Source organism: Nicotiana attenuata, unplaced genomic scaffold (genome assembly GCF_001879085.1).
Source record: "Nicotiana attenuata strain UT unplaced genomic scaffold, NIATTr2, whole genome shotgun sequence".
In the NCBI taxonomy this organism is placed as follows: Eukaryota; Viridiplantae; Streptophyta; class Magnoliopsida; order Solanales; family Solanaceae; genus Nicotiana; species Nicotiana attenuata.
The window spans coordinates 87,900-104,743 of NW_017673759.1; the positions used below are offsets into that span (position 1 = coordinate 87,900).

Here is a 16,844-nt window from a genome sequence, read left to right on the forward strand (position 1 = left end):
AAACCTCTCGCAAAACTATTTTTCTCTCGGTATACAAAACTTGTTATCACGTCAACTGTCAAAGGTGGCAATGCAAACAAAAAAAAAACAAACATGATAAGAACATCCAACAGAGTTCAGACAGAGAGAAATTGAGACTTAGAAGCAGCAATTATTAAAGCATATAATATCTCGCAACAAGGAAGAGCTCATTTGTTTTTTTTTTTAATAAAGTTTAATCCATTGATCACTCAACAAACAACTAGTAAACCAGTCTTTTACTGGCTGAGATATCCAACAGAAGCAATGTCTTTCAAACTCTTAGAATATATTCAGTAAACTTGTTCAGTGCCGAAGAAATCAATCAAGGAAACACGAACAAGGGACAATTCAACCCAGTATCCTTCATGCATAGTTCAACCGGAAAATGTCATTCATCACATAGAAACTCCCTTGTTGTGTAGGCATCAAATGAAACATCTGCAGACCAAGAAAGACAGAGGAAGAACTTAGAAATAGAGTGTGAATAAGCTCTGAAACATTGTAGTCATCAAGGAACGCCGGACAAAGCATTTTGCATGGGCTTTAGTATCTGCAATTTCTCACATATCCCATACAATGCAGCAGGGCTATTTTCAAAAATACAGATTCCGATAAAAAAATGAGGATGGGACTGTCAGTACTAAAAGTAATTCACAGAATCTTGTCACCTCTCATTTTTTTCGAATCATCAAGAAAACAGAAGGCGTTCAATGGTACGTTTGAATATTAGGGAAAGATGCAAGAAGCGGTAAATAAAAAGCAGGAGCTAGGAAAAGAAAGTGGAAACGGAGTATCTGGCTATCTTCTCTTCTAATTGGTACGATGACATCATATAATCTGTCTGCTCTAAGGATGAGGCCAAAGACCATCATTCAACAATGAGTGATGTTTCCTATAATAATGGGCCTCTGCTCTATGACTACTATGGAGGGAAACAATCAGGCCATGCTTCAGAAAATAAGTAAAGCAATCTGCTAAAGAATAGCTGATTCAATCAAAATAGAAAGTCAGACTTCATCAAAAAAAATATTTAAGTGAAAAGCAAGACAAAGAGATAATAAAGCAGTAGGTTGAAAGCCAGTAAAGCTACAAAAATTACCCTCACAGGTATTGCAGGATAACAAACGAAGCACCTTTTGGGTAAGAGATTGGAATTAGAAGCATATGTTCTCTTCTTCCTTAAGTCAGCTACATATAAAGAACTTCGAGTAAAACAATTGCCTTGGAAGTTAATTGTTTCCTTCTTCCTTAAGTTCTAAAACACAACCACTAACCCACTGCTTTATTTTCCTTGGGCATTGGCGGTCACATACATGTCATGTTACTTTCACATTATCCAACAAATTTGACCAACAATCATGAGAACAGCCATTACACTTCAAATAACCTAATCAATATTCTTTACCAATCCCAGTAGTATCTATATTCTGGTAAAGCTTATCTGCAGGATACTTTACAATGTTTCACTCTAAACATATTATCTAGAAGAAATGTTATGACTACGATCAGACAATCAGTAGCTTCTTTTATCGAGTAAGTGTCAGACTATCTAACTTCAAGTAATTACACTGCAAAATTGTGGCTTGTTGTCCTATTTGGCATAATGGAACATATTTATCTTTCTATTCGAACTCTGGATTGTCAAAAGAAGTTGGGTCGTCATAAGGGTCCCTGAAAATTTATCAAAGACAAAAAGTGAAGGAAGCCATCACCGTATTTGAAATAGCTTATGGCATATTTGGTACCCTTATCTTGGTTTTTCATGTATCACTGCTAACGGACTGGCTCCTATAAATAACATCAACTTAAACACTTCTTGCCTCAAGAATACTGCTGTTAAATTTTTGGTTGAAAACACGTTCCTAGTCAACCAAGCAGAGGCGGATTTGACATTTGAACTTTATGGGTTCTGGATTCTAGGACAACGACCTCAAGCACTAGTAGCTGACTTCTGAATTTAATTTTTTATACATATTTAGCGAATTTTTACACATATAAAAGGTATAGGCCAAAGCTACAAGGTCTACCGAACCCGTATATTCAAGCCTGCATGTGCAACTTACCATGAACTGGAGGGAGAAAAAGCCTTTCCAAAACCCTAAACAGAAGCTTTGCTAACTGCTAAGTAACCCAAGCATACAACCGTTGCTTTTGATATGACATTTTGTTTTTTATAGTGCCGTTAGCAATTGCAAGTTCGAGTATCCTTAGACCAAACTATGGATACATTAGCAACAGGAAAAAAAAATTGGCATTACAGACAGAGAAGGCTGCATCAAAGAGAATATTCAGGATAATTCCCTCTATTTCAAGGGATTCAACCTGGACTGCAGCAAACTAAGCAAGATTGGTTGTGCAGATGTGGACTGAGGATTGTCAAGGTGAATGATGATTCTTGTCGAAGACTAAAATTGATTTTCACAGATTAGTCGTGGCAGATGAAACACTTTATCAAGCAGGTTTTCTGGGTAAAATGATAATCCATTAAATTTCTCCCCATTTTGGTGGGTTGTGAGGAAGGAAGATGTTCCTTTCCCTTATAAAGGACTTGTCTAGTAAAGTGACGGGATTTCCGTCCAGTGTTTAACAGCCATTATTCGAGTTGATGTTATTGAAAGGACCAAGCTTTAAAAGTGTTCATAAAGGACCAACTTACACTTACCACGATACTACAGTACCAAATATGCCAAAAACTCTTACTTGCAATGGTGGAGATGAAAAAGGTTTTACAGTTGTGCCATGTTTGTTTGTATTATCACTTGCGTTTCTTTTCACTGACAAGAGAAGCTTCGTATTTGCAGACTGCAGAACTTAAATTTGCATTTTCCAACTGTTCTTTATGTGAAAACTTGTTCTGCCAAGACAATACTTCAAATACTTTTTTTCAACTTCAACCAAATATTGTCCAAACTCCTACTTGGATCTTCGTGGAGAAATGCAGCTAAATAATTTTTCAAAGATACAAATACTATTCAATGAGAAAAAAAAAGTGAAAACAAAGAGAATGACTAAGGAAAAAAGACCAACTAGACATGTGAGCAACAACAGAGTCCTAGCATAACAAAATTCACATTTAATAGTATATAGGACAAATATCTTGCTCCCAAAGGGATTATTGAGTGGTCAAGACATATACCCAATAACAAGCTGGAGGTCTAAGGTTTAAATCCAAGTCACAACACTCCGTAAAAGCCTAACTCATCAACAACTAAAAAGCACTCAATAAGAGCCTATTTGCTCCACCGTTGGTGGACAAGATTACCGGGCACCTGCATTGCGCCCACGTTTGAGGACTGTAGCAAGTTGTAGAGTGAATTAGTCGAGGTGCGCAAGCTAGTTCCAATACCACCATTTTGTAAACACACACACACACAGACATATATCCTGTCCAATTACAAGTCTGACATCTAGTAAACAACTTTAAAAATTTAAAAACAAAGGGATCAAGACATATAGACATGATTGGCGCAGCCACATTTTAATGTCAGAATACAAACGAAAATGCACGAAGAATTCATCTTCCACTATCCTCCAAATCCATCAAAGTTAGCAAACATACTTACGAGTTACCATCAAGGTCATACTACAGGAATTTTGCTTATATCTTCACATTGAGCCATCGTATTATTAACATGTTAGCATAGCTTGTCGCCGAGCAGTAAACAAAAATTATATATATCACATGCCTATCTCCAAAAGTTTAGAATCTCACTCCGCAAAAGGCAAGACGACTAACATCATGAGATCCGAAATGCAGGGGCAGATACAGGATTTGCATTTATGAGTTCGAGTTTGGGATTCTACCACAACTCATTTACCCCCTGGGTTCGAAATCAGTTATTGTACTATCTAGTGAACTCGAATGATCCCATACCTTAAACTTTACATGTGTCCCTACCGAAAGGGAAAGTCAACTGGTGTTCGAAAAAGGAAATCAAAATTCCAGCCATTTTCCTTTGATAACTGATTTACAAATTATACTATTACAAATTGTGAAATACATAAGTAGATCGCCGATTATAATGATTAGCACATGGAACAGCAATAAAAACGCACGTAGTGATGGGGGAAATACCTGACTGAACTTGAGGACGTGCTCTTCGCCGGGAAGTTGAAGATTGCCACTAACAAAGACAAGCATGCCGCCGATAGGACCAGAGGGCTGACAATCGACGGTGTTGATCTGGTGCTTGCACTGCTGGAAGGGCAGACTGGTAAGCTTAGCCACAATATGCTGAGCACCTTGAATCTTCACCCCTTCGAAACTTAACATAGAATTTTCTTGGTACAGGTTCGCAAGCCCGGCCCGATTCGAATCGAAGGTGGAGTAGTAGTGCTCCACGAATGCCGTTGCAACTGCGTCTGGATTCATTGCCCCGATTTGAATTCGGAATTTGCTCTCTCCCTTCTTTGCCTCTTTCCTTAACGCAGGCCCGTCAAAACACTCTGTATTATTGGTGAGTAGCTGGAATAATACGCTACAGGAGGAGCCCAAAAGATAAGAATATTAACCCCTGACAGGTCAAACAAATTTCCTTTTATTTGGTTTCCCATCTTGTTACCGTTTTTGGGTCTCCACGGTAAAACATGATTTAATTGAAACTTGAAAAAAAGAGTTTTTAAAGTCGTGTTTAAAACTAACTTTTACATTTTAAAATTGTATTTGAGCATGCATTTTATTTGAAGAAACGTTAGAAGTTTATTTCGCCAGTTTTTTGGGAACTGAAATTTTTTTGATATTTTTTCCCAAAACGTGATCATATTTCATAAAAAAAAAAATATTTCAAAAAAAAATTGAAAAAATAAAGCTAAAATCTATTGCCAAACGGGATCTTAAATTTGTGTCCAAATATAATTCTATGAATTTGAAGCCTTTATTTAAGAACTAGTATTAGTACCCGCGCGATGCACGGACATAAGCAACGTCAAATCATGATTTGAATTATTTGAACTATATCCAAATAACCTTAAAAGTAAACCTACTATATAGAAATTATAAATAATTATTAGATATTAATTAAGAAGCAAGACATGAAATTAAAGAATACTAAACATATAACGTTGTGATTTATCTTGTTTGAGCACAATAAATCATATTATTTTAGCAAAATTCTTACTACCGCTTTGTTTTTCGCCTTAAGTTCAAATAAGTCTTATCCTTCTATATTTTTAGACATAAATTTTTTCTCTTTTTGTTCTTTGCCTATAATTATTGCATTATTTATTGCTTAATATTGTTATACTGTAATGTGATCTTTTATTAGCTTATAAATGTCTTGCTTATGGCCTATTAATAATCAACAATAAACATAATTTTTTATGCTTAAAATTTAATGTATTCTTATACCATTATTCTCTTACTCGGAACTCTTTCATTATTCAAAATTATCAATAATATTCTTGAGTATTATTTAATAATTTAAATCATATATTCTAAATAAATTTAAAATATAAGTGTCATCGCACTATCTTTATTTTTCTCTTTATACATTATCTTCCCTACTAAGAAATTTTAATTAGCTTATTACACATTTTTTTGGCTGAAACTCATATAATATCACGTTTTATTTAAAAATACAACTTTTAAATTAGTCTAAAAAGTAATACATAAGTTCTTTTATTGTTTCAAATCTATTGAATTTTTTTATAATTATTTTTGTATTACGTGCAATTAAATTTTCTTTGTCTTTTAGTTTCAAGAAAAAAATTTAGCTTTTAATTTTCATTAGTCCTATATGAGATATTTATTTAGTATATTAAATTTTTTAGTTTGGTATCAAATTTTTATTTTTCTTTATCTAGCAAAACATGAATTTTTGTGATCATTTTCATATTTTGAGCGTTCTCATCATAATTTTAAGAACTTTCTAATCTCAAGTTCAAATAGTCTTTTCCTTAGTTTTTCTTACTTTTGCTATAATGCTATATAATATGTAATATTATCACGTTTTCATGTACTTTTTTTATTTTATTAACTTTACACTTTATTTAATATTCCGCCAAGATCTCTTCGTTAGTTGGGGGAAGAATCCGCCCGAATCGGATTTTTTGAGGAACTGTCAAATACTATTTTTAATATAATATAAATATGTCTGTAACTATTTAATATTAAATTAAATATTTATAAACTGTTGTTTGAAAATTTTCAATTATTTAAATTTATCAATAATATTTTTAAGTATTGTATACTTACTTTATTTTGTTTTCTAAAGTAATTCTTAGTATAAATATTGTCCCATTATTTCTAATTTATTTTTATTATATAATATTTTCAATTATTTTTATCTATTAGACATAAGTTATGTGGCCTTATTCACATGCATGTCATTTCTTATCATACTTAAACAACAATTTCACATCTCAAATTTAAAAAAGTTTTAACCTTCTTTTTTGTATGATGAATTTTTTGAATTTTTTCTCTATTTGTTCCTTAATTTGGGTGTTATATTGTTCAATACTTAATTTTATTACATTGTCATGTGGCTTTTCATCAGCTTGTGTGAATTTAATATCTATTTTTTACCATGTTAAGATTTGTTCTTATTAAGTTTAAATGTTTGATATAAAAAATATTAATACGTAGAAAATATTCATTTGCCCGATTTGTCAATACTAATATGACTTTATTACTCTTGTTATCAAAATAATATTTACTGATTATTTAATTTTTTCTTACCTTATAAATAATTTTTATATTTTATGTAAGATCTTATTTCGCTGTTTGAATTTTTTTTATTTTTAAAGTCATTAAATCTTTAATATCTTAATTTAATTTTAGTTTTTTTTCTGTATTGTAACTTACTCCAAAGTATAAGTAGTCATAGGTTATCTCAATTTATGTTTTTCTATATTTTTTAATTTTTTACGTCCATATTTCTAGCTAATATAGAAGAAAATCTATGAGCGGATCAATATATAAATATAAATATAGATATATAGATTAGATTTATCTAAGATCTATTTAGATTATGTATAAGATCTATTTCATTCAACTACTTCTATTAATTGTGTTTCCATTTATAATTTCTAATTATTATTGTTGTCCTAAAATTGCCAAGTGGCTTCATTTTAGCTTGCCACTTGGCTTAACCACATGCTTCAATACTCTCCTTTTAATATAATATAGATTGTTCCTTAATTTTGGTGTTATATTGTTCAATACTTAATTTTATTACATTGTCATGTGGCTTTTCATTAGCTTGTGTGAATTTAATATCTATTTTTTTACCATGTTAAAATTTGTTCTTATTAAGTTTAAATGTTTAATATAAAAATTATTAATACGTAGAAAATATTCATTTGCCCGATTTGTCAATACTAATATGACTTTATTACTCTTGTTATCAAAATAATATTTACTGATTATTTAATTTTTTCTTATCTTATAAATAATTTTTATATTTTATGTAAGATCTTATTTCGCCGTTTGAATTTTTTTTATTTTTAAAGTCATTAAATCTTTAATATCTTAACTTAATTTTAGTTTTTTTTCTGTATTGTAACTTACTCCAAAGTATAAGTAGTCATAGGTTATCTCAATTTATGTTTTTCTATATTTTTTAATTTTTTACCTCCATATTTCTAGCTAATATAGAAGAAAATCTATGAGTGGATCAATATATAAATATAAATATAGATATATAGATTAGATTTATCTAAGATCTATTTAGATTATGTATAAGATCTATTTCATTCAACTACTTCCATTAATTGTGTTTCCATTTATAATTTTTAATTATTATTGTTGTCCTAAAATTGCCAAGTGGCTTCATTTTAACTTGCCACTTGGCTTAATCACATGCTTCACTACTCTCCTTTTAATATAATATAGATGAAGGATAATTCTCATCCATCATCTTTTGGCGGTACACAGATTTGTTTCACTATGATTTCTGTATATATTATATTTTCTAATTAGTAAAATTGTACATTTAGCAGTATACCTTTAAAATGTAAGAACTCAATGTATGAATACTGATTGAAAATTAGATGCGTTGACTTTGAACTTTGTATTCCGACGGGAATAGCAATATGCAAAAACATGATTTAAAAATGATTTGGGCAGTTCTTAAACCAATTGTGACAAATGTTTGAGCAAATAATTGCTAAACTAATTAATAACAAGATAATGGGGTGAATCTCAGTTGAGCTTAATAAATCTTAGATCCAGAGTTCCCCAACAGCATAGAGCTTGGGAAGCTCGGATCCGGTCAAGATCCAAACAACAATGAAATAGAGCGAGATTTTTTTTCAGTGAGGAGAGTTTAAGAGCATTAATTAATGAGTTCGATATACTAAGATCGATGGAATATGTAATATCATAAATGTGCTATAAATTCAAGAGGTGACAATGATTATAGCGTAAAGGAACTTTCACCCAATGATTGTATGATTGGGTGTCTCCTCTTTCTGACGATGTGAAAAGATATGCAGTGGGTATGAATGCGGAATCTTTGAGATATATGGATGAAACTTGAATAACATGTGCTTGAATAAAGTGAACAAGACAACTCTTTCGTATATTCTTCTCTCACCTTTACAATATGATTCTGGGTTCCCAAAAAGGCAGACCCCCTCTTGTTCTCTATCTCCTCCTATTTATAAGGGACCATCCCCAAAAAACCTCAAAAAGTACAACATAAAGAATATCCAAAGGAATATTCTTCCCGCCTCTTCCTAAGTTTAGGTTACCGTTATTATCTTATCCCAGTTGCCCGCTTCTGGTATCTGCCTTTATCACAACAACCATTAGTCGTTGTGTCGTGGTCGACCCCGTCGTGGTTACCAAATTTGGACCTATACAAGTTAGTCCCTCCGCTTGTTGAGGTCGTAGCCCTGCACGTCCTCGATGAGCGGACACCATGCGTTCCCGTTGTGGGAGAATTTGGCTCTTAAATTACGCTGGGTTGACCAAGATCGAGAGAGCGACACATCCCGCGGACTCCTGATTGATGTGGTTATCGAGATGTGACGTTAGTCCTACATGCGTCATCATTACGCATCTTCCCGAGACAGCGTCTGAGTGCTTGTCGCTTTGGTTTTAGTGCCATTGGCAGTCTGCTGCTTCGATCCTCGCGCCATTTAACCCTATAAATAGATGAGGGTTTTGTTTTTTCAGAGGTTTTTCGCTATTTCCTTCCTTGTGTATACATCATTCTCCTTCGATCATCTTTCTCATTTCTTAGCTCTATTCCTCTGATTCTGCTTCCCGTCTTCCCGTTTAATCACTGTTTCCCCTTTCAGTTTTACCAGCACACCCTCTATTACCAAGATGTCTCGAACCTTCCGTGCATACGATGAAGTTTCCAATGTTACTCCGCTATCAGTGGCTCCTCCTTCTGGTGGCGAGGATATCGCTCCGAGGAGGGTGATAGTTTTCCTACCATAGAAGAGATACTCCCGGGAAGCCTATGTCCAGGAACGATTTTCATAAAGATCTGCTCCTTCTCCCGTTCCGGTGATCTCTAAAACTAGACCTTCTCGGATAAATGAACTCCAGTCTGCGTACCGTATTCCTCCTCACGTCGAGATGGTTCCGGCTGGGGGGGACATCGTGGAGGTCCATAGACCGGGATACTGTGCTTTTTATGTGTATCCTTTCGTGACTGGTCATACCCTCCCTCTTATTCTGCTGGCGGAGGAGTTCTGTCGGTTTTACGAGGTCTGCCCTGCACAGCTGTCTCTGTACTTGTATAAAATCTTTCTGATAATGACGAAGTATGCAGAGTTGGCTGGGTGTGAGGTTGGCATTCACCACCTTTTGCATTTATTTTCCCCGAGCATTCATAGGGGTACCATGATACATTTGCGGCATCGTGGGACCAGGGGGTTGGTGGTTGGAACGGATGACAGGGCGAGCCGGAAGTTTTGGCACAAGTATTTTTTCATCAAAACGGAGCACTTGGTGTCGGACCCTGCTGGATTTCCTGAGCAGTGGAATCATAAACATAGGTGCCGTTGCTGTAAGCTTGTTATCTACTTTCGTTCTTTCTATTTTTTATTCATCCATGATTTTTCCGTGCAGCTGAGAGGCATGCGCCCTTTCCTGTCGTCGGCATTGAGGATTGGGTAGCTCACGTGCTACCTTACATGGTGGGTATTCGAGACTAGGCCGCTTTTGTCAAACGCTTCGGACCGAAGGTTTCGGCTGGTAAGTGTTACTTTTACTCCGACCTTCGGCTGTTTGCTGTTGATTATTGACATGATCCTTTTGTGGTGACAAGAAGGCTCCAGTCCCGGCATTTCGCCAGGCCATTGCATCAGCGAGGATGCAATTTACCATAGCCGAGTCCGCCTGCAGAGGTCGTACCCAGACTTCGCCTATAAGGGACCCTTCTCGGGAAGTTGCTGTACGGGGCGAGATCTCTTCCCGTCCCACTTACCACCTCGTAGACGAAATCTTCCAACGGGGATGAATCTCCATCGAGAAAAAGGAGTAGGGTGGAGCTTGGGAAGGTCGTCGCCACCGATCTTGGAAAGAGAAAAGTGGTTGCTTTAAGAGTGGCGTCTTCGCCTAGGTCAGGAATGGGGTCCGTTCTTATGGCGGACGCCATTTTAGCGCGGAGGTCCCCTAGGGCCAAAGAGGTATGTTAAGGCGGGGGACCTGTACGATCTGCTGAAGGCGGCGCGTCGTCTGCTGCCGGAGGAGATGGAGCGGCGCATGCGGAGGATGATGGTTCAGGCTCGGACATCGATCCGAGATGTGCGAGCTTTCTTGGAGCGACATACCCGCATGGAAGTGAGGATGGAGGGCCCTAACCGACACGTAATCATTCCTGCGGATTACGATCTTTTGGCGAACTCCGAGCAGGTAGTGTCGGCATTTGCCTCTTTGTGTGTTGCTTCCGAGAACACGGCGCTTCAGGCGGTGAGTGATGCGGAATTATCGCAGAGTATTTTTCGGCATGGCTTTGTGGGTATGTGTTTTTACTCTTCCCCTCTTTTGGATTTGTTTTGTATGTGTAATCTGTCTAAGTTGACTTTCTTTCCTCTGCATATCAGACTCTCATCATGGAGATTGAGCGAGATTGGAGGGATGAACGGAGGATGGTCGTGTTTGGGAAGCTGGCCTCTAAATACAAGGAGTATCGCACCAAGCACCGTGCATTGGCCAACGTCTTTACTCAAGATAGCAATTTTCAGTTGTTTCGTGATGGGCTTAAGCAAAAAGAGGAAGAGTTGGCGCAGAAGGTTGAGGAGCTGTAAGAGCGGGACGACGAACTGATGAGGGCCATTGGCCGATGTAGCGAGCTTGAGGCGGCCCTTAAGGCCAAGGATGATGAGCTTGAAGTGAGCAAGGGTATAACGGCCGAGAACGCTGACCTTTAGGCACGAGTGGCCGCCTTAACTACCGAACATGGGCGAGGAGAGGCGGAGGCCGTCGACTTGAGGGGTGAATTGAGCGCCAAAGCTGATGACTTGGCTCGTGCTGAAAAGGGTAAGGTGACTGCCATATCTGAAATAGCGGCCTAGAGGACGCCCTCCGTGCTTGTAGGTCCGAGCAGGACAATGAGGTGGAAACGTCAGCGATTAAGGTGGCGAGATAAAGAAATGGATTCAATATCTGGAGGCGAAGTTGTCCGCGTCGAACGATCAGGTTATTGCTTTGAAGGCAGAGGAAGTGCGACGGCAGTCGCAACCCTCCGCGTCTCACATCTCAGCTGATCCTGTCGTGCCACGGAGTTGTATGAGATGTGGGTCATTGTCGAGGCTTAGCTAGACATATACAAGTCCCTACAGGCTAACAGGAAGGTTTCCGAGGTAGAACTCGAGGGCGTACGTGTTAAAGCACGCGCAGCTCGTAAGGCCTGCGGCTATGATCCCGGTACTCCTGGCGGAGATGATGTTGATGATGATGATGCGGACAGGCTCGCTTCCGATTCTTGGTATAACGAGGAGTATGCTGTGGGAGACGACGCGGCGTAGGACTGTTGTACTTATTTTGCTATTTTTGTGAGGGCGTCTCCGAGCCCTTTGTACAAAACTTTTGTAATATAACAGTTGCAATGGCATGACTATCCTTTTGTTGTTTACCTTCGCATTGTTATTTTTGTTTGTTGTGAAGGGGTCTCCAGCTCTTCTGCCTCTCGTGTATTGTTTTGGCGTGGTTGACTATAGATCTTAGTAACTTGAGCAGAGTTGAATTGAAATGATTCGGGCGAGGTCGAATGTTAAGTAGTTCGAGCGAGGTCGAATGTTAAAAGAGATTCGAGTGAGGCCGAATGTTAAAGTAATTCGAGCGATGTAAAATTTCTTCTTTTGGCGATGGCCCTTGGCCGTAGGGGTGTTATTTCAAGTTAAGATCGAAATGTTAACCCATTGAAATTCGAGCGAGGTCGAATTGTTAAATGATGGAGAATAAAATGTTGCTTTACTCATTGGAGAATATCTTGGTGGAGAGTACAAAATGTTGCTTTATTTCATTCACTGGAGAATACTATACATGTTCGTTTCATACACATATTGGAGAAGTTTCCATATATCTAGTCCCTCCATCGTTCAGCTTGGAGAGACAATCGGCAGGCGGGGCGATGAATTATACTTTGAACTTCGAGATAAAAACCTACAACCCAATTGGTACAAAACCCTGGCGAGGGAAAAAAGAGTAGGATTTTGGGGGCGTCCTTTTACAAAAGTTGAAGCATTTGAGGTGAGCGATGTTCCAATTGTTTGGCAGTAGTTTTCCTTCCATTGTTTCTAGTTGGAACGTTCCTTTGCTTGCTGCCGCAATGATTTTGTATGGCCCGTCCCAATTGGTTCCTAATTTTCTTCCTTCGGATCTTTGCTTGCCAGTATTTTGGCTTTGAGAACATAGTCTCCTACTTTGAGTGGTCGTACTTTGACCTTTTTGTTGTAGTACCTTTCTGCCAGTTGTTTTTGGGCTACAATTCTTATGTAAGCCATGTCTCTTCGTTCTTCTGCTTCGATGAGATCTTGTTTTCTGTTCTCGTCGTTGTCCCGTCCACTTTCATTGGAGTACCTTAGGCTGGATTCTCCGACCTCAACACGTATCATGGCGTCGGTCCCGTAGACTAGTGAATATGGCGTTTCGCCTGTGCTCGTTTTTGGCGTAGTGCGGCAGGCCCATAATACTTCTGGTAACAACTCCGGCCACAAACCTTTAGCGTCCTCGAGCTTTTTCTTTAAAATGTTCAGTATTTCCCTGTTAGAGGATTCGGCCTGACCGTTGCCTGCGGGATGACATGGCATGGAGAGTATTCTCTTGATGTGCCATTTCTCGAAGAATGCGGTGGTCTTTCTCCCGGTGAATTGGGGCCCATTGTCGCAACTGATTTCTTTAGGGATGCCGAAACGGCATATGATATTCTCCTATATGAATGCGATGACTTCCTGTTCGCGTATTTGGGTGAACGCACCTGCTTCTACCCATTTGGAAAAGTAGTTAGTTAAAACTAAAAGGAAACATACCTTACCTCGCCCTGCAGGGAGGGGTCCGACGATATCCATCCCCTACTTGATGAACGGCCACAGCGAAGTAACAGAGTGGAGGTGCTCGCCCGCTTGATGTATCATAGGTGCATATTTTTGACACTGTTCACATCTTTTGACATAATCTGTGGCTTCCTTTTCATGGTGGGCCAGTAGTATCCTGCCCGAATAAGGCATTTGACGAGAGCTCTGTTGCCTGTACGGGCACCGCAATGACCTTCGTGTACTTCTTCGAGCACGCGCCTTGTCTGACTTGGCCCTAGGCATTTAGCCAAGGGGCCGCCGAACGTTCTCTTGTAAAGGTCATGATTTATGAGGCTGTACCTGGCCGCCTGCATTCGAAGCTTTTTGGCTTCCTTTTTGTCTTATGGGAGTGTTCCCTCCTACAAATATGTCATGATGCGGTTGCGCCAGTCCCAAGTCAAATTTATAGAATGTACCTCAATTCGGTCTATTGACGAGTGGAGGAGGGTGACCACATTCTCCTTGGTGATATTTTTGGTTGTCGCTGCCAATTTGGCGAGGCCATCTGCTTCAATATTTTGCGCCTGGGGTATCTGGTTGAGTCGGCATTCATCAAATTCTAGTAGTTTATGGATTTCTGCCTGATATTTCTGCAGCCTTTGCTCCTTGATTTGGAAAGTCCCAGTGACTTGGTTAACAACAAGTTGTGAGTCGCATCTGAGGACGACTCTTCGTGCTCCATATTTTAGGGCTAGCTCTAATCCTGCAATCACGGCCTCATACTCGGCCTCATTGTTAGTCATTGCGGGGCACCGTATAGATTGGCGAATCACTTCGCCTGTTGGGACTTCAAGTACGAGTCCCAGTCCAAATCCCGATGCATTAGATGCGCCATCGGTGTAAAGGACCCAGAGGTCGGGCTGTCCAGGAGAGGTGCGAAGCGTTTCCTGCTTGACCTCAGACAATATTTCGGCACTGAAGTCGGCAACGAAGTCGGCGAGTACCTGTGATTTTATCGTTGTTCGCAGCTGATATGCTATATCGTGCTCGCTTAATTCTATGGCCCACTTGGCCAATCTTCCCGATAAGTCGGGTATATGCAGGATGCTCCTTAGGGGGAAAGTTGTCACCACCGCTATGGCGTGATGTTGAAAATACGGTCTGAGCTTTCGTGAAGCTACGACCAGTGCCAGAGCCAATTTCTCGAGGTGGGGATACCTCGTTTCGGCATCGACCAGGTTTTTGCTGATATAATAAATCGGAGTTTGCGTACCTTTATTTTCGAGGACCAAAACTGCGCTTACCGCGACTTCTGAGACTGCTAGGTAGACTAGGAGGCGTTCGCCGGGTTCTTCTTTGGCGAGCAGTGGTGGCGAGGAAAAGTATGCCTTTAGTTTTCTCAGGGCCTCGATGCAGTCTGAATTCCATTGGAGCCCATTGTCTTTTTTCAGCACATTGAAAAACTTATGGCATATGTCGGATGACCGTGAGATGAACCTTGACAGGGCAGCTATCCAACCAGTCAGCTTTTGTACCTGTTTTTTGCTGGTTAATATTTTGTGTATTCGATGGCCTTCATCTGGTCTGAATTGACTTCGATGCCTCTTTGTGATACCAAGAAACCGAGGAATTTGCCCGAGGTCACGCCGAAGGCGCATTTTTCTGGGTTTAGCTTCATTCCGTACCGTCTTAATATATCGAAGGCCTCTGTAAGGTGGTCGATGTGGTCCTCTTTCCTTTTGGATTTGACCAACATATCATCGATGTAAACTTCCATTGTTTTGCCGAGTTGGTCTTTAAACATTTTAGTGACCAACCTTTGATACGTGGCCCCTGCGTTATTTAACCCAAATGGCACAACCTTGTAACAGTACGTTCCCGGATGGGTGATGAAAGTAGTTTTCTCCTGGTCTTCCTCCTCCATGAGGACTTGGTTGTAACCCGAGTAGGCATCCAAAAAGCTCAACAATTCATGTCCTGCTATTGCATCGATGAGTTGGTAGATATGAGGCAGGGGAAAAGAGTCTTTCGGGCATGCTTTGTTTAGATCTGTGAAATCTAAGCACATCCGCCATTTCCCATTTTTCTTCTTTACCATGACCACATTTGCGACCCATTGGGGATATTTTGATTCTCGGATAGAACCATTGGCGAGCAACTTATCAACTTCATCGCTGACGGCCTTATTAATTGCGGCATTGAATTTTGTCCTTATTTGTCGCACTGGTGGATAGAGCGGGTCGACATTCAACTTGTGTGTAGCGATGTCTTTCGGGATGCCTAGCATATCATAGTGGGAGAAGGAAAACAAATCAGCATTGTTAGCTAAGAATTTATGAAATATACCTGGCTCTGTGAGATTGTGCCCGATATAAGCCTTTTTTGTGCTGTCGCTGCTGTTTAGTTGGACGGGATCGAGATCTTCTACTGTTGACTCAACGGCTTCCACGATGTCGGGATCCTTGATAACGTCTATCTGTGCGTTGGATTTGGTTCCCGACATCGCTAATTGATATGCCTCTACGCTTGTTCCCTTTAGTTGTTGGGTGTGTATGCAATCTTGGGCGATACGATAGCATTCTTGAGCAATGTGCTGTTCGCCTCGGATGTTGAATACTCCCCATAGGGTAGGGAACTTGATTACTTGATATAGGCCTGACGGGATGGCCCTCATGGCATGTATCCATGGCCGTCCTATGATGGCGTTGTAGGCTGTATCTTGGTTCATGATATAAAACGTTGTTTCTAGGGTGACTCCACCGGCCAAAACGGGTAGCGTTATTTCTCCAGAAGTTCGCTCAACTGCATTATTAAAACCTGTTAGTGTTATGCAACGCGGTATTATCTTGTCCTCGAGTCGTATATGCACGAGGACTCGAGGATGGGTAATACACGCGCCGCTTCAATCATCTACCATTATTCTTTTCACATCAGTATCTGAAATACGTAAAGTAATGACAAGAGCATCGTAATGAGGGAAAGTCAAACTGCCGGTATCTGACTTATCGAAGATGATACTGTCTTCGAGGTCATCATACCGTTCGTGGGTAATCGACCGCTTGAGTTTGTGTGTAGTGGTGAATTTAACATGGTTGATCGCTGCTTCGTCGCCTTCGCTCACGATCACTTGGACAGTACGAGCAGGGGAGGGTAGCTTTGGAGGCCCCTGGTGCTGTTCCCGTCCGCGACCGAACCCGGTAGCTCATTAATTCTCTCAGGTGCCCTTGGTTCAGCATTCTCACTACCTCTTGCCGCAGACCTATGCAGTCCTCAGTTTTGTGGCCCCGCTCCTGGTGGAATTTACAAAGGGTGTCTGACTTCCGAGTATTCGGGTCGGACTTCATCTTTTGTGGCCATTTCACCTTCTTGCCGAGCTTCTCTAGTGCATACACTATTTCTGAAGGGGAGAC

The 16,844-nt window shown here is 39.5% G+C and overlaps 2 protein-coding genes across 2 annotated transcripts; both read right to left on the reverse strand.

The window, feature by feature from the left end:
• Positions 1-123: 123 nt before the first annotated feature.
• LOC109217199 (nuclear transport factor 2-like) lies at positions 124-4,529 on the reverse strand. The gene is made up of 2 exons (XM_019381423.1): positions 4,097-4,529; positions 124-459 (listed from the first exon to the last, which is right to left on the reverse strand). Exons 1-2 carry the CDS (start codon positions 4,391-4,393, stop codon positions 385-387), a joined length of 372 nt encoding a protein of 123 aa, XP_019236968.1. The 5' UTR covers positions 4,394-4,529; the 3' UTR covers positions 124-384.
• A 9,021-nt stretch (positions 4,530-13,550) lies between these two features.
• Positions 13,551-15,937, reverse strand: LOC109217196. Its single transcript, XM_019381420.1, has 5 exons — positions 15,781-15,937; positions 15,530-15,714; positions 14,954-15,170; positions 13,911-14,851; positions 13,551-13,802 (listed from the first exon to the last, which is right to left on the reverse strand). Exons 1-5 carry the CDS (start codon positions 15,935-15,937, stop codon positions 13,551-13,553), a joined length of 1,752 nt encoding a protein of 583 aa, XP_019236965.1.
• Between the last annotated feature and the right edge of the window lie 907 nt (positions 15,938-16,844).